Here is a 23,635-nt window from a genome sequence, read left to right on the forward strand (position 1 = left end):
AGGAAGTTCAGTGGCTCAACTATCAATAAAGCAATTATTTTGTTTGTGTGTACATCGTCCATTATTTTTCATTTGCTTCCGACTTAAGAGTAATGATCTCTGTTTATAGCAAAATCTGGGTAAGGAGCATTCTTCAGCAACCAATCGTTTCATAAGATAACTAATTTAATTTTAATATTAATTTTTTACAAATGAGCAAAACATAGAACATTTAATGGCACAAATTTCAAACAAATAGCCATTTTTTGTATATTCTTTTTCCATTATCTTTCATACGTTTCTGAATTAGAGTGGAAGTTAGTAAAAGTTGGGAAGGGCCATTCTTCAGCAACACATTCTTTTCAATAATTTAAGGAGCATTAACTAATCTTTTTTCAATATTGATTGTTTACAGATATGTAAAATATAGGAGGTCCGTTAATTCAATTTTAATTAGATGGGTTTAGTTTAGTTTAGTTATATTAGCGTCCCGTTTAAAGCAACACTAGGGTTATTTGGGGAAGGACCTCGTAATTTTGAACCGCGGTCAGATGATGAGGATGACACCAGAGCTTAGCTCTCCCCCTCTCCATACCACACCACACCAAACGGGAGGACGTTTGGCCCTGACGGATTTATCGTGCAACAGAATCCCTTACACGGCGGTTCTTTGGTGGAATGGGGTCTCGAACCTGACACCCTACGGCTCACAAGCCGAAACCTTATTACCAGGCCACCACGGCCCACTTTAATTAGATGGGACCCTCATAGATATAGAATCCACAGATAACTCAGGCACTTATTTGGTAGATTCAAGTCTAGAATCTTCAACCCTTCATCCCGAAAAAAAAGCCACAAGGTCAGCTTGGCTCTCTTTAGGGAAGTATTAAAATGAAATATCCCATGCTTTTGATTTCATAGGAACTCGCAGAGAAAAATGTACCGTTTTTAGGTATAAAATTTTGAAATTATGCTGTAAGTTTTCAAACACTTACTATTTATTTTAGAACTTATTTAAATATGTTTTATTGCAAGTATAAAAATAAATCTTAGTCTGTGTTTACTTGAGTTTCTCTTTGATTATTTAAAGAAAAACCCGGTTTTTCTTTAATAAAAGAGAATTGAATATTTTCATTTCTTGCCATGTTAGAATTTTTTGATAATTATTTCTAATCACAGAATACATTTTACTTTGTCTTTTAACCAGATGCCTTAATAAAAATTTTCTTAAGAGTGAAATATGATATAATATTTTTTTAATTTAATTTATTACCAGATTCAGGAGGAGATAGGAGAGATTCAGCAAAAATGCTATGATCATCCATTATGCTCCATACGATTTATATACCTTACCTATTGACTTTCAATTCCATGCAAAGCATTCGCTCCATATTTAAGGTCAACAGTTTGTGTGGGACAGGACATGATTCCTTCATTATAGATTATGAGAGGATATTTTAGGGAGACTACATTCGCTGATTTTATATCAAATAATTTTTGTTTTTGAAGAATAACTTGCTCTCTAAAGTTTCCAGTGTTTTATAATTTACGTATACTGAATTTCAAAAAGAAAAATTTGCAATCATTATACAAAAATGAGTCAAAATCAATTGAAAAATTACTAGCACCATACAAGAAATCTACTTCAGTCATCTAAATTGGATGTTGCAGTAACAAATAAATTATTTCTTAACTCTCTGAATAGAATAAAAATGAAATAATTCCAATATAAGAAATTTTTCTAAATGATGTTACAAATTTTCTGAAAAATGTATAACTCCATTTGCAACACATTTTAATTCTATTCTTTTTAATAAGTCTGAATTTAAAATTTTATTTTTCACTGCAGCTATATGAAGCATTATAAGAAAAGTAAACGGAACATTTCATTTTTATATCTTAAATTCCTCATAAATAGTCACTTTTGTAAAATAGCTTCAGTATTTTAAATAAATAAAAATGTCTAGGCCAACAAAATTGTCTAATGTTGAAAAAGAAATGCAAATTTAATGTCTCGAAAATTTTATGAATCCAAAATAAATTTTAATATATCCGAATTAAAACATCTAGCGACGCGATATATCTAGTTTTATGCTGCTAAATTTCCTAAAAAGGTTCTTCCATTTGTATGGATTTCCTTCTCCTTTTAACCCGACAACATTCATTATATTTCTTGGCGTTTTGGGAGCAATCGGATGTCTGTTTTATTTTTCCCGCCAAATTCTTCATTTTTTGTCGCCATCTTTTTCTCTTAAAAAGTAACTGATGTTTTAATAGTCAACTAAAGAACGACTCGCTCTTTATTGTATGTTTATTCAGCATCATGTTATCTTTACTATATGCGTCAATTATTTTGATATAAAGCAATTATATCAATATTTATATATTAAAAAAAACTGACGCAGAGTAAGATTTAAAAGAAAAAAGTGGATCCTTTTTGAGGAAATATAAAATTAAAATAATTCATGTGACCTTTTATATAGTTAAGTTTTGCTAAATCATATTTAAGCCTAAATCATTAATTACCACTCGTTTAAAATATTTTTAGTTTAAAATAAGATAACATACTCAAGAATGATTCAAAATGGTTGTTTTATTACGGATATACAAATAACTAAAAAATATACATGTAATTTAAATAATGTAATAAATAATTTCTACAAAATAATGCAATAGTTCTATGTTTTTGCTAATAATGATGATATCCAACGTCAAAACCGCCAAAACCAGCTGGAGTGGACTTCCTTAAACGTTCTCGCCTACTCTTCAATAAAGATCTTATTCCCAGTACTCCACATAAATTTATGGTCATTGGGTAAGGCCGAAAATAACTTGCGTGGATTCGTTGAATCATAGTTACAAAATATTGATTTTCGGTATTTTATCGAATCTATTGCTTCAATATTTATTTAGAATGGTTTTCTCCAGTCGATTTAATCAAAATTTTAAGGTGTATGTACACACTTGAAACTTCGAAAATCGTTCAAAATATCGAATATTTTTTTATTGCTTAATAATGTTCTCTGATCCTTTAGTTTTCAAACGATACCAAGATGTTGTCAATATTCGAAATATTTCTCGAGTTATAATTATTTTTCTTGAGGTGCTTTCATTAAAAACTCTAGTTACGTTTTTTTAAACTCATTTTATGAAGAATGATATTTTTCCACTATGTTGCTTCCTTCAAACAATCATAACTCAACAAAAAATTAACCAAATACAATTATTTATGTATCAAAATAATCTGTATAAAATAGCGGATGTTTTGTGCCTCAATCAAAGATATATATATATATATATATATATATATATATATATATATATATATATATATATATATATATAGAAATAAATTTTTAATAGTTATTTAAAATTTAAAATGACAGAAAAAATCTAGCTTTTTCTATTCATCATTGATGAAAAAATTGTTAAAAAAAACTATACATTCTTATAACTTGATTGAAGCAGAAAACATGAAGACTAAAATTAGGCATCATTTCCTACTAGAATTGTGTGCCTGTCTGTACAAATTAGAATTTAAGATATCATGTTTCAAAAAATAGGCTAATTAGCTCATTAAATATTAATTCATTAATTAATAATTAGTGTAGTATGGATTTTTCTCATTGAAATGAGTTTAAACATATCTTAATGACCTATTGGAAAAAACCTATTGTTAAAATTAAAAAAAAATCTTCTAGTGTGTGCGTACACCTTAACACGAAACTGCAGTTGTAATCACAGGATAACGTATAGAATGTTATAGCGTTTGCATGCTTGGAAAAGTAGAGACGGTCAGAGGTTTGACAGATTTGATTCAAAATTTGATTAAGTCACTATATTTTAAATTCTAAACCTAACCTTCATAACATATTTTATCTACTCAGCCTTTTGCATTTTGTTGTTATCGAGTTCACTTATAATCGAGCAGTCAGACAAATACACTTCCTTCGATTGAATTTCAATTCAATTTTTCACAGAAATTTAAAATTTGGACATTTTTCCATATGCTAAATTCCATCTATCTAGCTGAAAACGTTTTCTATTTATCGTGTTCACAGTCAGACAGACAAGCATAACCAAAAATGTGTTTTCCGAACTCAGAGAGATCTGAAACATGAAGATTTGACAAAATTTCGAGTTTGATTTCTTTTGACGATTAAAATATTTATTCAATACTCCGGAAAGAAGAAAGTAAAAATTATTTAAACATAACATTACCAATCTTAACTATCTTATTAAAGTCTTTGTTTCTTCTTTGTTTCGCAACTTATTAGTTATTTACTCTATCCTATGTTTAGATTCTCTGCCATAAGACTTACTCGATTGCGGGTTTGAGATCTAATGTCTCTAAAGAATGTGCGGTATATTTCATCCTTTGGAAAGTTTTTCATGTTGCTGAATATTTCATTCACGTCTCTGAAAAATGATGGCTCACATGAAAAAAAAATGTTAGCATTTAGGTAAACTTTGTAAGATGTAATTTACAACTTCTTAAATGGATAACGGTCTTTGTCATCCACTAAGGTGTGTTGCGTCCTCTAATTTTGTGTGTTGTGTCTTGCCACACTGTTTGATTTGTCCACTTGAAATTCTTAGTTTCTTGGTATCCGAAAAGTTTTTTTTTTTTTTTTTTTTTTTTTTGGCATGCTAAATAATTTAACTAGTCTGTTCTTTCCTATATTCTATGTCCTTAAGATGTTTCAATCAGCATTCATAATGTTTATCAAGTTTATTTTCTTCTAAGATCAAAATTTATATTTCACGTGCTTTTTCAAAAAGTAGTACGGAATATTACTACATTCATTTTATATTAAATAAAGCGTTTTTGAATAGTTTAAAGTAATCAGCTTTGTCAGTAAAAATGAATATTATGATTTAAGATGGGATTATAATGAATATGTTAGAATTTTTTAAAAAGATTTTGCTAAATAAAATAAAAAGTTTATCTTAAATTAAAAAAAAAAGAATGAAATATTTGATATGGCAGAAGAAAAATTAAACGTATCGGTTGCATATAGATTTTTTTTGATGTTTAGTTTTCTTTTTCTTTTTATATTTTATTCAAAAATGTGAAAACCATTTCAAAGTCATAAATACTTTTTAACCATATTTTTAAATCTGAAAATTTTTGAACTAATTTAATTGTAATATTTCAACGAAAAGCAGTACGTAATTTCAGAATGAAAAAACATATGTTGTTTTCTATAGAACTCAATATAAACTAACTAAAAAAAAGAAAAAAAAACATTGTTTCTTTTCAAAAGTATTTAAAAAAAATTACAAAAGTAGGTTTAAATGATGATACAAAGGGAGAGGGGTGGGATGGAAGGCAACATAAAATATAATTCACGAGATTCCATATTTGCTTTATTTTTATTAATTTTTTTGTCTGCAAATAAGTTTCGAAAGCAGTATTAATTTAAAAAGAAGGGGGAAAAAATCCCCAAATGAATTTCAAAAGAAAAACATAATTTTAACGAAAATTCTCAAGCTGGAATTTATTACGAAGAGTAGACAACAAAATAATGTTTACGTTATTCACGATAAATGGTGGAAAAATGTTTTTCCAAGTCCATTGCTTATCCTTTTTCAACCCAGAATGACAGAGGATACACAACATAAGGTATTAAGAAAAATATATGTTACTTTTAAGACCAAAAGCACCTGAGTTTGTAAAAGAAAAGAATAGATACTTGAAAAATATCCCAAGGTGAATATAAACCAAACCTGAATAACGAAACCTTGGCCAAATTATTTTAAAGTAAATATTTTTGAGGGTAAGATACGATACAATATATACTGTCAGAAAAGAAAGAAGAGAAAATAAAAATATATGTTTTCTTTCACGGAATAATGGAAAACCACTTCAAAGTAAAATATTCCATTTTCTGACATTAAAATATATTTTGTACTAGCCCTAGATTCCCCCCTCCACCATCCGGAAGGTGATACTTCCGAGAGTGGAAGAAAATGATTCTACGTGCTGAATAAGCAAGCGACCATCAAAGTAAGTTCGCAAAATATACTGTTTTGACACGTTTGATTGATCATTTAATCTATCTTACCCGTGGATACAGGACCTATTTTTTAAGTTAAAATAAAGAAGCAACAGTAGTCGAGCGAAATACACTCGTAATTCTTGAGATCTGAAATGTTTCCATTCCCAAGATTTTCTTTTCTAGTTCGTGTGTTCAAAAGACATAAAAACGTAACGAATAAATGAAATAAGATGGCAGATAGTGCTTTTTTTCGTAAAGAGCTTCAACGCATATAAAACAGGAAACGTTTTTCCCATTTCTGAGCACTAAGTTGGTAAGCAAAATTTGAAAAAGAATTTATTTTAAAGTTCCAAATGTGCTTTTTCACCCAAGTTGGCTATTGGGTATTTAAATATATATATTTCCAATTCTGTATGGACTTTGTATTACTGGATTTGCCATTCTTAAGTGCTTCTAGCGAAATTGCCATATATGTAGATGTAGCTATTGACAATGTAGCTTATTTATACATCAGTTCACGTTCTAATGTTTTTTAAAGTTTTTTGGTACTTTTTTTTTCTAAATCAGAATTTTAACTTTGTTTATTTTGAGTTCGGAAATCATTATAATCAAAAAGGGGGAAAAACTCCCAAGCTATTTCAAATTCATAAGAAGGGAGTATTTTTTTTTTTCACTTCCGGAAGCTTCAAATAAACTTCTTATTTAAAGCTCGTTTTTTTTCGAAAAATGTCTTATTAATGACTAATATTACTATTAATCATATCGAAAGAAGAATGCTTTTATTTCACATTTTTCTTTTAAGAAGCAGTTAATTATTATAAAAATATCAGTATCCATGATTCTAATACTACTGGGAAAAATTATTATTTATTTAGTACTTACGAGCGCTAAACACATTCTTTTTCAAATTTGATTTTGATGAAATAATGTTCACAGAGATAATCTCACTTGAGAGACTTGGTTCCTTTAATTTACTTTTCATTTTTTTGGTATAAATATTCTTTCACACATCATTATATTTTCAAAGAAAGAGAGAGAGAGAGATAATATTTTTCTTCTATGTTTTGAAATTGAAATTCCCTTTTAACTTGCCTAATCTTTTTCAATAACCAAGCATTTAAAATCAAAATACTATCATCCCCCAAAAGTAAGTTTCCCTGCTTAAATTATAATAATAAATAATAAAGCAAGTAGTGCCTGGGCTACAATATGATTTTCTTCGGTCCTAGACATCCAAGTACAAACGACTTTCGTTCTATTCTTTTAAGTTTTTGTTTTTTCTTATATATGTAAACATATCTTAGCAGTTGCGGGGCCGAATAGAAGAAACTTTTGAAATTTTAAAACTCTGACTTATTTCGCCACGGGAAGCATAATTTACGTACAAAAAATAAGTGGTAAGAAATACATCAGTCTACATCGTGACACAAGAGCAGAAGAAAGCAAAATGTTTCTTTTCAGTGATTTTACTGTAGGGATTTTCAGTGATTATTTATAGGGATTTCATTGACATTTATTGATTTAGAAAAGGGAATCTTAGATATCTTTAAAAGAATGTTGAAAGTACTGTGACGCACAATCACATCAGAAGTACCCCGCACATTTTCGCCCATAAATGTGAGCCTTGACTGAGAAAAAGATCAGGGTTCTTCACACACTTTGCTACTGGCTTCAAAGGTCAATGGACACCGATTGAGAAGCCAGCGGCACTGGTGACCCAGTGAATGGAATGCAATTAGTCAAAGTCAATTTATTCAATACAAGTCATCTCTGGATTGTGGGAAGCTTTTCCTTTGAAAGATATTTTTAAAGATTCTGTTGGTAGTGATTTGGCTTTCAATCACGTGTCCCGGTGCTGAAATGAGGGTATGCAACGGATCAGCAATCTCAAGTAATCCGAGATAGCATTACCAGTAATAGTCTGGTGCATTTAAAAGAGATCAGTTTTCCTTATTTTGGAATATTTCCACAAAAAATAATATATTTCGTCAGCATAAACGACTGCCACGTGTACTTCGTAGTGCGGTTCAACGCAGTGTTTCCTCGATGATTCCACATAGACTATATATCTATTCTTTGCAGCATGAACCGGTGTCAGCATCAAAGTAAGCCGTATGCTTTTAAATACCTCTCTGACTGCCGTAGGTTTTCTTTGCATAGAGTGTATTTCACCCTCTTGTAAGCCTTCTATTTCGGTAGAATATTTAATATTTTGCGTTTATGCATTCGAGTAGGAACTTTCGGTCAGTCTAGGCATGTATATCATTAATTGCCTTTTTTTTATTAAGGCATTTCTTAATTCTTTTAATCGCTGAATTTTAATGAGTGTGCAACTTATTTTATTGTGCAATGAGGGTTCTTTTCCCCTCTTATTTTATTGTGTATACTTGGTAAAATGGCTTTCCGCGAAACACCTGTGGTAGTCGGTCGTGTAGCCTTAAAACTACCACCCTTTTGGGACAAATCTCCAGAACATTGGTGTGTAAATATTGAAACCCGATTTCGTATTACGGACATAACCGAGGATAGCACTTATTCAGTTATAGCGGTGCTAAACGCCGAAAAATTAGTTCATGTCAGTGATATTGTTTTAAATTCTCTGACATAAAACGTACGAAACAATTAGCGTTCAATTAGTATCCGAATTCTCCGATTCAGAACAAAAGCGTTTAAAAACACTTGTTTCGGAACTCACGTTGGGAGACGATAAGCCCTCTTTACTTTTAAGAAAGATGCGCCAATTGGCACATTCTCGCCTTAGCGACGAGCTTCTGAAAACTTTATGGTTGCAGTGACTGCCCAGTCAGGCACAGGCAATTTTGTTAGTTTCCGAAGATCAGTTAGATAAGCTAGCAGTTATGGCTGATAGAATTATCGTGTCAACGAAACAAAATACACCGACCTGTTATGCTGTGTCGCAACCGCAGTCGGCGGATGTTATTGCCAAGCTGCAACAGCAAGTTGCGGAACTCGGTAATCAAATACAGGGTTATCTAGATCAAATAGATCGGCTCCATTTCAAAGAACGCGGAATCGTTCAGGCAGTGGACATCGACGGAATCAAAAGCAAAGTAACCAAGGTCTTTGTTGTTATCATTTCAAATTTGGCCAACAGGGAAAGAAATATACATTTCCTTGTGACTTTGTGTCGCTGAATGGGAAGTCACAACATGCGACCAACTGTGATTTCACCCCGTCTGCTCGTAGCTGCCTTTTCATTAAAGACCGTAAAAGCCAATTTGTATATCTAATAGATAGTGGAAGCGATGTGTGTGTCTTACCGTACAAATCAACCTTAAGATAGCTACCAATATTTATTAACGAAATTTGATTGGTTCAGCCGTTAGATCGAAGCAGTTCCATTAAAAGATGCTACCGCAGACGCGGTCGCTAGAGACATATACACCCATTGGATCGCGCGATTTGTGGCGCCTAAATTCCTAACAAATGACCAAGGACGTCAATTTGAGTCTAATTTATTTAGAGCTTTAACTAAATTTCTGAGTGTGAAGCATATACATACAGTCCCGTACCATCCTAGGAGATATAGGCTAATCGAAAATTCACATCGGCCACTTAAGGCCACTTTAAGGGCTTGTCTGAGTGAGAGGTGGATCGAGAAATTGCCAAAAGTTCTGCTTGGTTTGCGTTCGGTACTCAGAGAGGAGTTAGGTACGACAACTGCCGAGTTGATGTATGCCTTCCTGGTGATTTTTTCCATCATAATACCAACCAAGAAGACGCAAACCTAGGGGCATTTTTGAAGGAGCTCCGTACAAAAATTCGTGCAATAAAAATCAATTCAATTAATTCAATAAAAAATGGGAATTGTATAAGATAACATTTTAGAATGAAGTTAATATTTGCTAACTTAAGATAAAAATTAGGAAATTAATTAGAATTTAAATTAGATTAAGATACAAAATTACATACACACACACATTAACGAACGAAGGCTTTGTCTCCTTGGTGTCCCCTTAGGCTGCTCACTCCACGGTGAGATTTATTTATAACAAAATTAAATGAAATCTTATTTATTTAAAAATCTTTGAATAATGAACATTGTAATGGGAATTGTATAAGATAACATTTTAGAATGAAGTTAATATTTGCTAACTTAAGATAAAAATTAGGAAATTAATTAGAATTTAAATTAGATTAAGATACAAAATTACATACACACACACATTAACGAACGAAGGCTTTGTCTCCTTGGTGTCCCCTTAGGCTGCTCACTCCACGGTGAGATTTATTTATAACAAAATTAAATGAAATCTTATTTATTTAAAAATCTTTGAATAATGAACATTCTTTTTTCGAATTATTTATTCACCTTATTACACTTCACTTTTCAAAAATTTTGCATTACTTATTTTGTTAAACATTAAAAGTATTTTGTTAAAATAAAAGCGGTAGAAAAAATTGCATCGCTGGAATATTTTTGTTAAAGAAATAGCTGTTAATTAAAATCGCAAATAACAATTTTAAAACAGGACTAATTTGAAGTAATGTAATATATATATATATATATATATATATATATATATATATATATATATATAGGCAAGTCTTAAGAAGAAAAGGGTTATTTTACCATTCTTAAAATAGAGAAGAGATAGTCTATAGTTTTATATTTTTATTCACAAATATCTGGTAAAATGTACTTTTATATTTTTAATTGCAATTTGTAATTTTTTACTGTAACTACAATTCCATATGAATGTTGTTAAAATCGAATATATTCTTTTCATGAGTATTAAAAAGTGATGCTTAGTTTTAAAGGTAAGAAAAAAGTATTTGGAAAAAAAGAAAAATTAATTCAAAAATTGATTTGTTAAACAATATTAATTTTTAAAATAAAAACAAAGAAAATAACTAATTCAAATGTTGTTTTAAATAAATTTAAAGGAAATTGATATATTTTAAATCCTAAATAAACTCCAATATGACTGGCTGTGATAAGCAATATAGATAGCTTGAAATATTTATAACGCTTCATAATTATTACACGTTTCGAAATTTTTAAAAAATAATTTTTGTTATATTTAAGAATATACATGTAAATGGAAGGAGATATATAGAGAAATTGTCATTATATATATATTCTTATATGTACATACTATGTAGATACTTTATATGTACTTTTGAAAGCTACTTATAAATAAAATATAATAATAATTCATATATAAAAAGTTCTAAATTATTTTAAACAATTTTTATAATAAATAATTTTATAATAAATAATTTTAAAATATAATAATAATTCATATATAAAAAGTTCTAAATTATTTTAAACAATTTTTATAATAAATAATTTTATAAATCTACTGTATTTTTAAAATAGTTTATCATATTATGTTATTTATAATATTTATGCAAATAATTATTTTCAAAGCATTATGAAATATTTGTCTATATGATTTGATATTTGAATTTTACTATAAATATTTTTAATGAATTAATGTTATTACCAGTATAGTTTGAATGAATTAAAATAGTTATTGATTTTTAAGATTTAGCGCGCCTTTAATTTCTAAAATGCCTCTTTTCGATGCTGTTTTTAAGTTCCAATAAGATAAATTGTTTTGTATAGCAATTAGATTTTAATATTATATTAATTTTACGTAAGCAATTATTTGATCCGTAAGTTATAAATCATATTCATAAGAAAAAGGAAATACAATTTGTCAGAATAAGTTTGCTAAAATGTACTCGTTCATAAACAAGACTAATAAACTTTCATTATTTTACAAGAAATGAAACAAATAAAAGAGTATCACTACTACAAACATTGCTCGACAGATAACGACAAACGACAGATTAAATACATTAATATAGGAAGTGGAATTTAATTTAAGCAGATAAATATTAGATAAAGGATATATTACGCTAATCTTTTATATTAAAGTCATTTAAGCATTTCCAGATTAAAAAAAACCATAATGGAATGATAACTTTTTTAAAAGTCATAATGACCTTCATTCATGTTTAGGTAACCTTTAAATTTTAATTCTAAATTCAATTTTTTTTCACTTCTAACAAGGCAAATTTTCATAACTGAAAAACTACATAACTACATAAAAAGTTGAATGACTTTTTTTTTGAGAATTACGCCAAAAACATTTCTTCTAAACAAGAAGAATTAATACTGCAAAAGAAATAACTTTCAAATTATTCATATTTATAAAAAAAACACTATATACAATTTCAGTTCAAAAACTATTGAAATAAATGTTAATATTTTAAGTCACAAAAAAAATCTAATTTATTTTGACTCATAGGAAAAAAGTCTAATTTATTTATATGCATATGAGGAAATATCGTTTACACAACTCTCATTCAGAATTTGCTACAACTCGAAAATAAATTATTGTTCCATAAAAACAAAATAAAAAAAAAGACTAAAAGATATGAAAAAATATTACTCACTCGTTCACAGAAAATGCTCTTGTGTGCTGATCGCTGCGTTCTATGTGAGAAAATTGAGATTTCACAATCGCCCATGGGATGACCATAGCAGCAGGGAGACCTGAAATTCAATTATTTTCAAATTACACTGAAGATGCATTGTAGAAATGAGATGCCATTATATCCAAGCAGATTATAAAATAAAGAAAAAAAATCCATAAATGTATTTTCTGGTCTCTTGCATCCAACTCCGTGACAATCATGTAGACACTTGGAAAGACTTTTAGTAGTCTTACTTGCAAATGGAATTAATCCCACTCTACTGTTCAATTGTAAGTAAATGAAATCATGTTGACAGTAAAAGCCACTTTTAGCAGTGGCCATTAGAAGCAATTGAAGAGAAAGCCACAAAGAATACTACTTGACAGCTATTTGTGGAAAAGTGACTTGTTGTCTTAAGAACACTTTTAATGCATTAAATAATATGGATGACTTTAGTTGCGTAATTTTTTTGTATTCTTTTAGATTAAAAGTAAATATTTCTTGTGAATAAAATATGCATATTAATAAGAATTTAGTGGTGAAAAATGAATTGTTTGTTAGATATGCAAATGGCATGTATACTTCGCGCTAAATTAAATAATTTATTTTGAAGCAGAGAATACAGCATGCAGATAACAAATTTGTTATTTCGTGTAAGAAAATAAAGGATTCTCAACATATTTTTTTTTTAAATTTTAAAATGCATCAAGTTATGATACTTATAACAATTCGTTAAGTAAGACAGTTTTTACTATTTCATCAAATCGTTTTCTACCGATCTTTTTATGTAACGATTTTTTAAAACGTAGATAGATGACTTTGTAGCTAGCAGTTTCATTCCAAATCACATGCATGCAATTTAAATGAGGATTTTTTTATTTTCTAGCTGACTCATATATTAAATTATCAGACCCCCCCCCAAAAAAAAAAACACACACACACACAATTTCAAACAGTTTTTTTTTCTAGGTTGATTAAATTATTGGATAGCATTATCAGTATATCCACGTTCTGTAAGAACACTTATCTTTTGGGGATCTATAGAATACTCAAGAATTATCTTATGATTATGAACCCTAGGTTACATGATTGGCACACTTAATATCATAATTCTATATCAACCTTAAAATATTTAAATCTCGGTTAAAGATTCAGTGCCTTACATATCCACAACCTCAGTACCTGAGTACCGAACATACGATCTTGCATGCTAAGAATTTTTAAATGCATATGCACTGCCTTATTAGCAGAAAATGCTCACCAGTATTGCTGCATTAAAAGCTGTACAATTAATATGAACTGATTTCTCTACAATAAAATATTTTATATCATTTAGAATATCGGTCATCCTGAAAATGTGCAATATCTAGATTTAACTTCGTATGATCGTCTTAATTAAGTTAAACATATTTCTATAAATATAATTGATCCCTATGCAAGATCATAAAATCATTAACGACGGTGTAAAATGATCAGATGTCTTACATTAGCCAGAAAGAATAGGTATTTAATTCTTTGATATGGTTGGATCCTCTTTTCAGATAGAAGGAGTTGTTCCAAGGTGCAGCTTAGCAAATATTACCAGTTTCATTTCAAAGATCAGTTGCAAAATTCAAACGGTATGAATAAAGAATATGGTGACAGAAACCATTCCTTACTTGGCATGTCTTGAAAGAAAGCTGAGAGAATGGTTACAATAATCAGTACTTACGGAGCATGCCGTTAAAGAAAGCTAAGAGTATGGTGACAATAATCATTCCATACGTGTCATGTCGAAAAGGGAAGCTTAGACTATGGTGATAATAATCATTCTTTACGAGACGTGTCGAAAAAGAAATCTGACTAAGTAAAAAAAATAACATTTGAATGTGGAAACTTGGTTCTAAATTAGTTACTACCCTTCATGAAATAAAAGAAAAATAGAAAGGTGGTTGTTTAATATAGATATAAAAGCCTCCAAAAGCTAGCTATTACTAAAGCTAGGCTATTTCTGTCTCGGGGCGATGCTTTTGTCCTAATCTACTCCTTAGTTTGTCTAGACGCAACCTTTTGTTATCAATTTCTATGAACCGTACTAAAATTGCTTTTGATAATAAAGGACTTTTCCTGGTATTGACAAAGCTAAGAATAATGTTTCATCAGCTTTTAAAGTCATGTAGGAAAAAGTCTGGAAAAAAACTGAAGCCTTACTCATTTGGCGGTGGGTAAAATGAAAAGATTTTTTTTGGCGGGAAAGTTAGTTTTTAATTAATAATTAAAATTCTAATTAAAAATTCAAAAAAGGGACCCCAGGTGCACATTCCCGACCTCCAAGGTATACATGTACAAAATTTGGTAGTGTAAGTCAAACGGTTTGGCCTGTAGAGCGCCAACACACACACACACACATTGAACTTTATATAAGTATAGATTAGTCAATTATCAAAATTTTTGCACAACGAAAATTCTTTAATATCATAACAATATGCAATATTTCAAATAATACAGACAGCTATGATTTTCATACGATTTTGATATTTTTTTTCGATTCTGTTTTCATATTTTGGTGAAAGTCTGCTAAAATAATGCTACTTAAATTTCTATCTCATTTTGAAGTTAAAAAATTTTTGCTGAAAATATCAAGTTTTGAAAGAAGGAATTGACGGAAATCAAATATAAAAATATTTCAACTAAACTAGAAAGTCAGCAAAATATATTCTAATGTCATTAAAGGGAAATATTTTCTATTATAGATTATACGCTACCTGAAATAAAAAGCATTGTTAATGGTCTAAAACATGGTCGTCTGCTTTGAAGAAGTTAAATAATTCAGAACTGTGCGAAAGTAAAATACTGCCAATCAATAAAATATCGAAAATAAATTATTGCGATGAATGCGTTTCTAATGTGCATAATTAACTATTGAATAAAAGTTGTAAAACATCTTGGCCTTCTGTAAGGGGAAATTCAACATAGTAAGGAGAACTCATTTCATTGATTAGCCGCTGCTTTTAGAACAATCTCTTTTGTCTGAGAATGGTAATTAACTTTCAAAGCGCCAAAGTTTCCAATGCATCGATCTAGTAATAGAAATTCCACAGCTGTAGGAATACAAGGGAAAATATATGGAGGACTCGCCTAAATGTTTCGGCAGGCATTGTATGCTTGTTTGAAACAGTGAATAGATTTCATTCTTTAGAGGAATCCTCAAATTTTATTTATTCTTTGCTCGCTTTTGAGTAATAAGATATAGTCAAAGGGTTAATGTCATTCTATTTAAATGGATTTGTTCCGTAGATAATTGACTGTCTTGTAATTCCACTGAAGTTTGTAAGAAAGTTAATCGGGAGTATCTATGACAGCCTTATTCCCTTTATTAATTAATGGATATGTATACCCTTGATGGAAGAAGTCATTACGCTATAACACCATTTATGCTTGTACGTTTTTAAACAATACGAATTGATTTATTTAAAAAGATATCGACGCATTATTCATTAATTCTGATTTGAGCTTGAGATTGACTTCAATTCCAGACTGAATTTGTGATTACATTTAATCATTGTTAAAGGTTATGTCATAACAATTTCTAATTTTAAAATCTCATTTTATGAAATAAAGATATTTAAAATATTTTTTATAGTTTGTAAAATGGAAACATTACTAAATAAATATATTTCCTTTTCTTTTTTATCGTAGTGGAATAATTTTGATGAAAAGTAATACTTATTTCAGTTCAGCATTTTTAAATTCCGTTTCAGTTTTGTATGTCTTTTGGATATATGAAGAACAGAGTTTAGCATAAATGAATGAATGGGTTTGAAAAATTTATATTTTCAAAACTATTATGCATAGTATAAATAGTGACACACGAAAATAAAGATAAACGCTTCGTTTTTACAATCGCTCAACAAGTGATAATTATTTGGATATATTGAAAATATAGTAAGCATTCCACAATGAGAGGATATTACGAATTTTATCTTTTAAAGATACGGGACTCCATCTCTTTCTGTTTTGTATGTTTCTATCCGGGAGCATCCACAGCACTAGATTGAATGTGCAGGTAACACTGATTTACTCTACCATTACATAATCACCAAGATTCTACCTACCTAATGTGATTACTTTTTATGGGCTTGCACGGAAGATTTTGTTTATAATTTCCCATTGTTGAAAGCAGTAAATATGTTAAAGAGCTACTGAATCAAGTACCTTAGGTAGTGTAAAAACCTCAAAATGTGGGGAATGTATTTCAATGTTTGATGTCTGACGAATGGTGCATACATTGAATATACATAATTCGAAAGAAATTTGGAATATTTCTTTCTTTTCATATACCACTGGTTATATATATTATGTGGAATAATTTTAAGAATGTGAATGTTTAATATCCAACAACCCTGTATTATAGAGATCCTCATATCCTTTATGATATCTTAAACACAACATAAACAAGAGCGACACCACATTGTAAAATAAAGCAGTCGTTGAAGACACTTTACAGCATAATGCACTGAAGTACAGCACAAAAAGGAGCTCCTATCTACTCTTCTAAAAAGATCAATGTTATCGTACTTAACAATTCTTAAAAATATGGTAGATCGAATGCATACTTGGCAACAGTATTGCGTTATATTCAGACAGGCCACTTTCGCAGTTTTTGGTTTCTCAGTTACGCAAATATGAGCCAGATTAACTTCTTATAGACCTATCAAGAACGTATTTTGTAATGTTTTGTTGTTTGACTTATCAGATGAAAATGAAATCAAGTTGTCCTTCTTTTTCATCAATTATTGAAAGTGTGTGTTTTTGTTAAATGTATATTGGACCTGTAGATGAGATCAGAAACAAAAAAACTCGGTTCTTGAACTATACATCATACTAATAGGGCAATAAATAATATAGAATTACTTTAATTTAGTTCGTATTAACATCGTATTTAAAATCAGACTATTTTGGAATGAAACTCATGATTTTTAGTCGCGGTCAGATGAAAAGGATAAACTTCAGCTAGCATCAAATTTCCCAAAATTCCGTACCATACTAGTGGGATGCCAGACACTATGGCCGCTAATAACATGTCTTTCAGTGAAATTGGGTCTCAAATCTGGATCTCTGTGGTTCCGAAGCCGACTATGTCGCTGCAAAAAATTTATGATTGCAGGATAAGGATACTTAATTTTCTTTTTAAATTTTTGTTTCCAACTGAATTTTAAAGAAGTTGTTCAGAAATAAATCATTGCTTGAAAATAAATTTGAAAGTAGATGATGCTAAATTTTTTCGCTATTTCGAACTTTCGCCAGCTATGGCAAGCCTAATTTTCTAGCAATAATAAAATTAATATTCAAAGAAGAAGAAAAGCTCTTAATAAAGTATTTGTTAAATTGTGTCTCATGATATTTGATGAAAAATCATAAATAATTTCATATTTATCAGTGCCTTTACATTTTAAGATTTTGCTTTCTATGAGTTGGTTGGCGAGATATTACTGCAATGCAAAAAATACCCCCCAACAGGAACAAAAAATATTGGTGGCTAGGAAAAGAAAAGAAAAGCAATAAATCTCTGCCATGTTTTGATTTTTAAAAGACATATTGAGTTTTGTTCTTTGAGTTAAAACATTCTGTTTTTACTTCAATAAACATTTTCGTCGTCTAAATAACTTCACCTAAATACGCTGAGTCTCCCAAAATTTAAAACTCTATGATCAGCTTCTTTTTAATTCGGCTAGAGAAAGAACGTCGAATCAATATCATGAGAAAATGAATAAAAGTTTTGTCAGAATTCATAAAGCTAACCGCACGAAGGTATGCTTATTTTTGAACCGCAGCTGTTTATATTTGAAACTTTTCATCAAAAAATACAAAGAAAAAAAAATAATATTTTTGGTGTGTGTGTGAAAAGTTACCACATATTTGACTTTAGAAAGTTTTGCGAGAGCTTATTTTTATTTATTTCTTACATAAAAAGTAATCTTTCTCTATTTCAAACACGCCATGCCTTTTAATACAAAATTCTGTCACTCAAATACAGAGGTAATACTCTTTTCGTATAATTTTCGTACTATTATTTCAGAGTTCCATAAGGAATATTTATTAAACAAACCATGTAGTTTTTAGTTTTTATCCTTTTAATTAAACTTTTAAAATAAAATAATATAAGATCACATAACTATAAATTTAGAAGAAGAATCTTCAATTTTTAGTTGATTGAAATCAGATACACTACGTCTTTGCTCAAATTCTGAATTCTTTGCAACATTCTGTTATGCAACACATTCTACTAAAAAACACTTTTTTAAAAGAAAGTTTTTTTTTCTTCTTTCTAAAAGAAAATTCATTTCTTTCTGTACATATGGAAGTCCTCTGAATGACTGCTAGAGGAAACAAGATTGGATTATTTTCATTTTTTTCCTACGAGTTTCAGTTGCCTGCGGCAAGTCAGATGGATGCATTATTAAAAATCTTATATCAAATAGCTGGGGAAAAAAGGTTTATTTTAGATACTTATATATTGCAATATCGGATAACAAAGATCTAATGTTGATATATGAATCCTTGTTTCAACTAGAACTTTTTTCACAAAATTGATTTTGAAGCTTGATGATTTCTAAGAAATACTAAAATAAACGACTGTATATAGAGACATTAACAATAAAGATGTATTTTATTCCCATTATATGTACAATAAACATGTATTTTATTCCCATTATATGTGCAATAAACATGTATTTTATTCCCATTATATGTACAATAAACATGTATTTTATTCCCATGTTTATTATTTACATTCAATTCTATTTTCTGCTTTTATAGATATATGATGTCCATTAAAATTTGCTACAGGATGAAGTACTTTTTGGCTCCACTTATAAGTGAAATTTGAAGCTGGGGTATTTATATCGTAAGCGATAGGGGGAAAATGCAAATGTAATGTTATAAAGTTTTCTCTTTTTATTAAGAAATGTATCAGCTATTTATCACTACTTTGCTTTGTGTTAATGTAAAGAATACTAAACACAGTGGTAGTTCGTCATCTCAACAAAGGGGCAATGCTGCAAAACAAGATTTCTCAAAAATATACAATCGAAGCAGAGTCTCAACAGAAAATCACAATCGCAAATTTACAACTCCGACCCGCTGAAAAGAACATGGAAAAACTTGAATGTCCGGACCGCCAAAATATCAACACTAGCGAGGACTGTGGTTGAGTCCTAACAGCCATCACCGGCCACAGTTCAACCCTTCCTTAAGGAAGTACGTCCACCATCGATGGGAGGAGCCAGATTCCCCTTTTCATGTACTCACGAGATTGCCGAGAACCAACCACCATGCAGGAAGCTACTCATCCTCAGTTATGAGATGCCCTCCCCCTCGTGGGACAATCTCAACAGAAAAGTGAATTATGAAATGTCCCAAGTTATACAAGTAGTTAAATATTTTATTTTTCATGGCAATTCTTTGTTCATGGCAATTTCATGCAATTATTTGTTCAATTGGAAAATTATCCAAAAAAAAAATCTTTCTCCACCATTTTCAACGCTTTGGTAGCAGGTATAATAAAAAACAATTTTTAATAGACATGCTGTGTAGTAACATTATTTGTTTCCCATTAAACCATAAATTCAAAATATATCTCAATTAGAACGCCAGAATATCCTGAAGTTAGTCAATAATATTTTAAATATATCTGCATCAATCCGTAGAAATGAAAGATCATTACCTGTTAAAAAAAAAGACTCATAATAAATTGAATTTATATATAAGACCAATAGTCACCTTCAGAATAGTGAATTCTTTTTTAAAACATAAAATATCTCATATTAATGAAGTAACATTTTGTGACTGAAATAAACAACGTCGTCAAGGATATTAAAAGGAAAAATTCTACTTAAGAGGGGCTCTTAGCGGCACATTCTATTGCCTCCTACGTCATCTGTTGACTTCAGCATCCTCAGATTGGACTAAATATTTTCCGCTTTTGTCTCCTGCTAACGTCAAAAATGATTAGTAACCCCCGGTGACATAAATATTGCAGAAGCTCTACTAGTGAATGTGGGAACGCCGCCTGGCAACAGTTCAGTGACCAATCTATGATGGCGATTATTAAACAGAAATGGAAGGGGAGAGAAGGGAATGAAAGGGAAGGGAGGGAGAGTCCGCACTCAATTTTATCGTCAGTGAAAATGCTGTCTTTATATAGACGTCGAAAGGGACATTTAAGGGAAATTTATTGCAAGGAAGAGAAACGAAACCCGTGTTCTTGATAAATCGTTGAAATCTCTTCGGTAGGGTCGACGAGAGGAGGAATATATCTGCAATAAATCTCACTTCCGGTTGAAGTTGAGTTGTAGAATACACATGAACGTATTTGAAACAACATGTATATAAAATATATGTTTCCGATTCATAGTTTTCACCTGAATAATGGTATAAAGAGCTGAAAAACTTTTTTACATAAAGCTTATATGTTACTTTATGTATACAGGCGATAGTGCGTATTAATTCAAATCTTTTCAACAACGAATTATTAAGGTGTATGTACACACTTGAAACTTCGAAGATCGTTCAAAATATTGAATATATTTTTTATTGCTTAATAATGTTCTCTGATCCTTTATCTTTCAAACGATACCAAGATGTCGTCAATATTCGAAATATTTCTTGAGTTATAATTATTTTTCTTGAGGTGCTTTCATTAAAAACTCTAGTTAAGTTGTTTTTAAAACTCATTTTATGAAGAATAATATTTTTCCACTATGTTGTTTCATTCAAGAAATCATAACTCAACAAGAAATGAACCAAATACAGTTATTTATATATCATAATAATATGTATGAAATAGCGGATGTTTTGTATCTCAATCAAAGTTATATTTATAGAAATAAATTTTTAATAGCTATTTAAAAGTTAAAATGACAGAAAAAATCTCGCTTTTTCTATTTATCGTTTATGAAAAAAATTGTTTTAAAAAAAATATATTTTTATAACTTGCTTGAGGCAGACAACATGAAGACTAATATTATGCATAATTTCCAACTAGAATTGCGTGTCGGTACAAATTAGAATTTAAGATATTATGTTTCAAAAATAGGCTAATTAGCTCATTAAATATTATTTAATTAATTAATAATTAGTGTAATATGGCTTTTTCTCACTGAAATGAGTTTAAACATATATTAATGACCTACTGTGATAAAACTGGATTTTTAAAGTTAAAATTTTTTTTTTTTTTAAATCCTCTAGTGTGTACGTACACCTTAATAAACTTTTAGAATACTGGGAATGGATACTGCAGAAATTATTTTTCTATTACTGCTTAGAAGAGCCTTTTAATATAAATTGCTTCCTTTTTATAGAATATCACGTCTATTCATCGATTAGTCTTGAGATGATATTAATGTATATGTGACCTTTAAAGCTCGAAAGGCGTTAATGTACAGCTAATCTAATTACCTAGCTAATCTACAGATTAAGCGATCTGCGCCATTAAAAGGTGTAATTAAGAGTTTTTCGCATTTTAACTAGGTAATGTGCATACAAGCGACTTCTGTGTCGTTAAAGTTCAAAACTTTGTTTTTTTCATATTCTTTTCCTACTCCTTTCTCCTCTTTCACCATTTTTAATTAGATGATTGCATTAATATAATTCTTTAGATATCGAAAAAAAAAACAGTATGTCAATTTCCTTAATTGCAATAATATTTTAGTCGTTTGATTCCTTGTATTCAAATTTCTCAATTGATTGATGGTTGATTCTATCAGCTAATGTCGATTGATCGATTGCATCCATTTGATCCTTATATATCAAAAAGTAAATAAACAACATTTAATTTAAGTGTACAGAAACGTTGCTGTTGTTCCAGTAAATTTCTTATTTTCACTTTTATGAGTGCCTAGAAGGTAATGTGCAGATTATCCAGGTAATTCGCAAATTACCTAGGTAATTTGAGAAATGAAGCAGTTTTTCATACTTTAACGGATTGTCTCAGTTAATGTGCAGATTAGCTAGCTATCTGAAGATGAACTGATTTTTGCACTTTAGAGGTAACACAGAGATATATTTACATTCAAATAAACTCAAGTTACATATGACTATTGAAATATTCATTGTCTTATATCATCTGCAAAAAATTAATAAGGATTCCTTAATCGGTAGAAACTTATTTGCATCCCAAATGCTTTTAAGAAATAAAATTGAAATTTAATAACATTTAGTGATTCATAATTAGCAAAAGAAACGTGATTATGTGGTATATAAGGTTTTTCTTTAGGAGAAAAATGATTTTTGAAAAGCTATATTATATGAAATACTGAATTTCAAAGTAAAGTGTAACCCATTTGCGCAATTGTCTTTTTTCTCCAAAATAAAGGGCATTTTCTTGAAATGCGTAATTAATATTACAAAAAAAAAAAAACACTTTTTTTTTTTGAAAAATGTGATATTAGATCCTTAATTAAAATGAGAATTAAAAATCTATCAATGATGTTAAATTAAATGCATAGCCCTTTTTGCAATCGTCAGTTAATCAAGGAGCATGTGCATTTTTTATAGAATGGAGCTTATAGATGGAACTTGATAATTTTATTTTTCCTGATTTTAATTTATGGTGTTCTACAGGAACTTCATGAGAAATTTATTTATCTGAATGAAAATTACAAAATATAAAATAACACGTATTTACACATAATGCAAAATTTTAAATAACACTATTTGCACATACTAGACAATTTAAAATAACATATATCTACATAGGATATAACATGTATACACTCACATTTTGCTTCAAAACAATGAATTTCAAGTTCACACATTGTAGACCCTGATGTAATCCAATCATTTCTTTTTTTGCTTCTAAAAACCACAGAAATGAATGAATTCCTCAAAAGTTAGAAATATATTTTGCTAAATACTGCTTTGTAAAATTATAGCAAAGTATCCATGTTTTCGCAATAAGAATTATTCTGTAAAAAAAGAGACCAAATAAAAAATTTAGAGCCCTCGAAATAGATAATATTGATTGGATTTAAACCAAAAGAGATTTAGTATAGAGTTATTATTTGACCAAATAATACAGTAGTTGACGTGGAATTAATTAAGACTAACTTTCCAAATATAAACATAAGCTCCGAAAGCATACATTTAATGTTTAAATTATATGCTGACAAAGAGTATTTTATTACATTGAAGTATCAGTTCTAGTTATACCCTTTTCAATTTGA

At 29.5% G+C, this 23,635-nt stretch overlaps 1 protein-coding gene across 3 annotated transcripts in view; it reads right to left on the reverse strand.

The window, feature by feature from the left end:
- The window catches only part of LOC129968618 (diuretic hormone receptor-like), a 269,117-nt gene that overhangs the window by 25,334 nt on the left and 220,148 nt on the right, over window positions 1-23,635 (reverse strand). For all 3 annotated transcript variants that reach the window (XM_056082695.1, XM_056082697.1, XM_056082696.1), the window contains one exon: window positions 12,411-12,510. In XM_056082695.1, the coding sequence (XP_055938670.1) occupies window positions 12,411-12,510 (100 nt within the window). The remainder of the gene's footprint in view (window positions 1-12,410; window positions 12,511-23,635) is intronic.

Source organism: Argiope bruennichi, chromosome 5 (assembly GCF_947563725.1).
Source record: "Argiope bruennichi chromosome 5, qqArgBrue1.1, whole genome shotgun sequence".
Classification (NCBI taxonomy): Eukaryota; Metazoa; Arthropoda; class Arachnida; order Araneae; family Araneidae; genus Argiope; species Argiope bruennichi.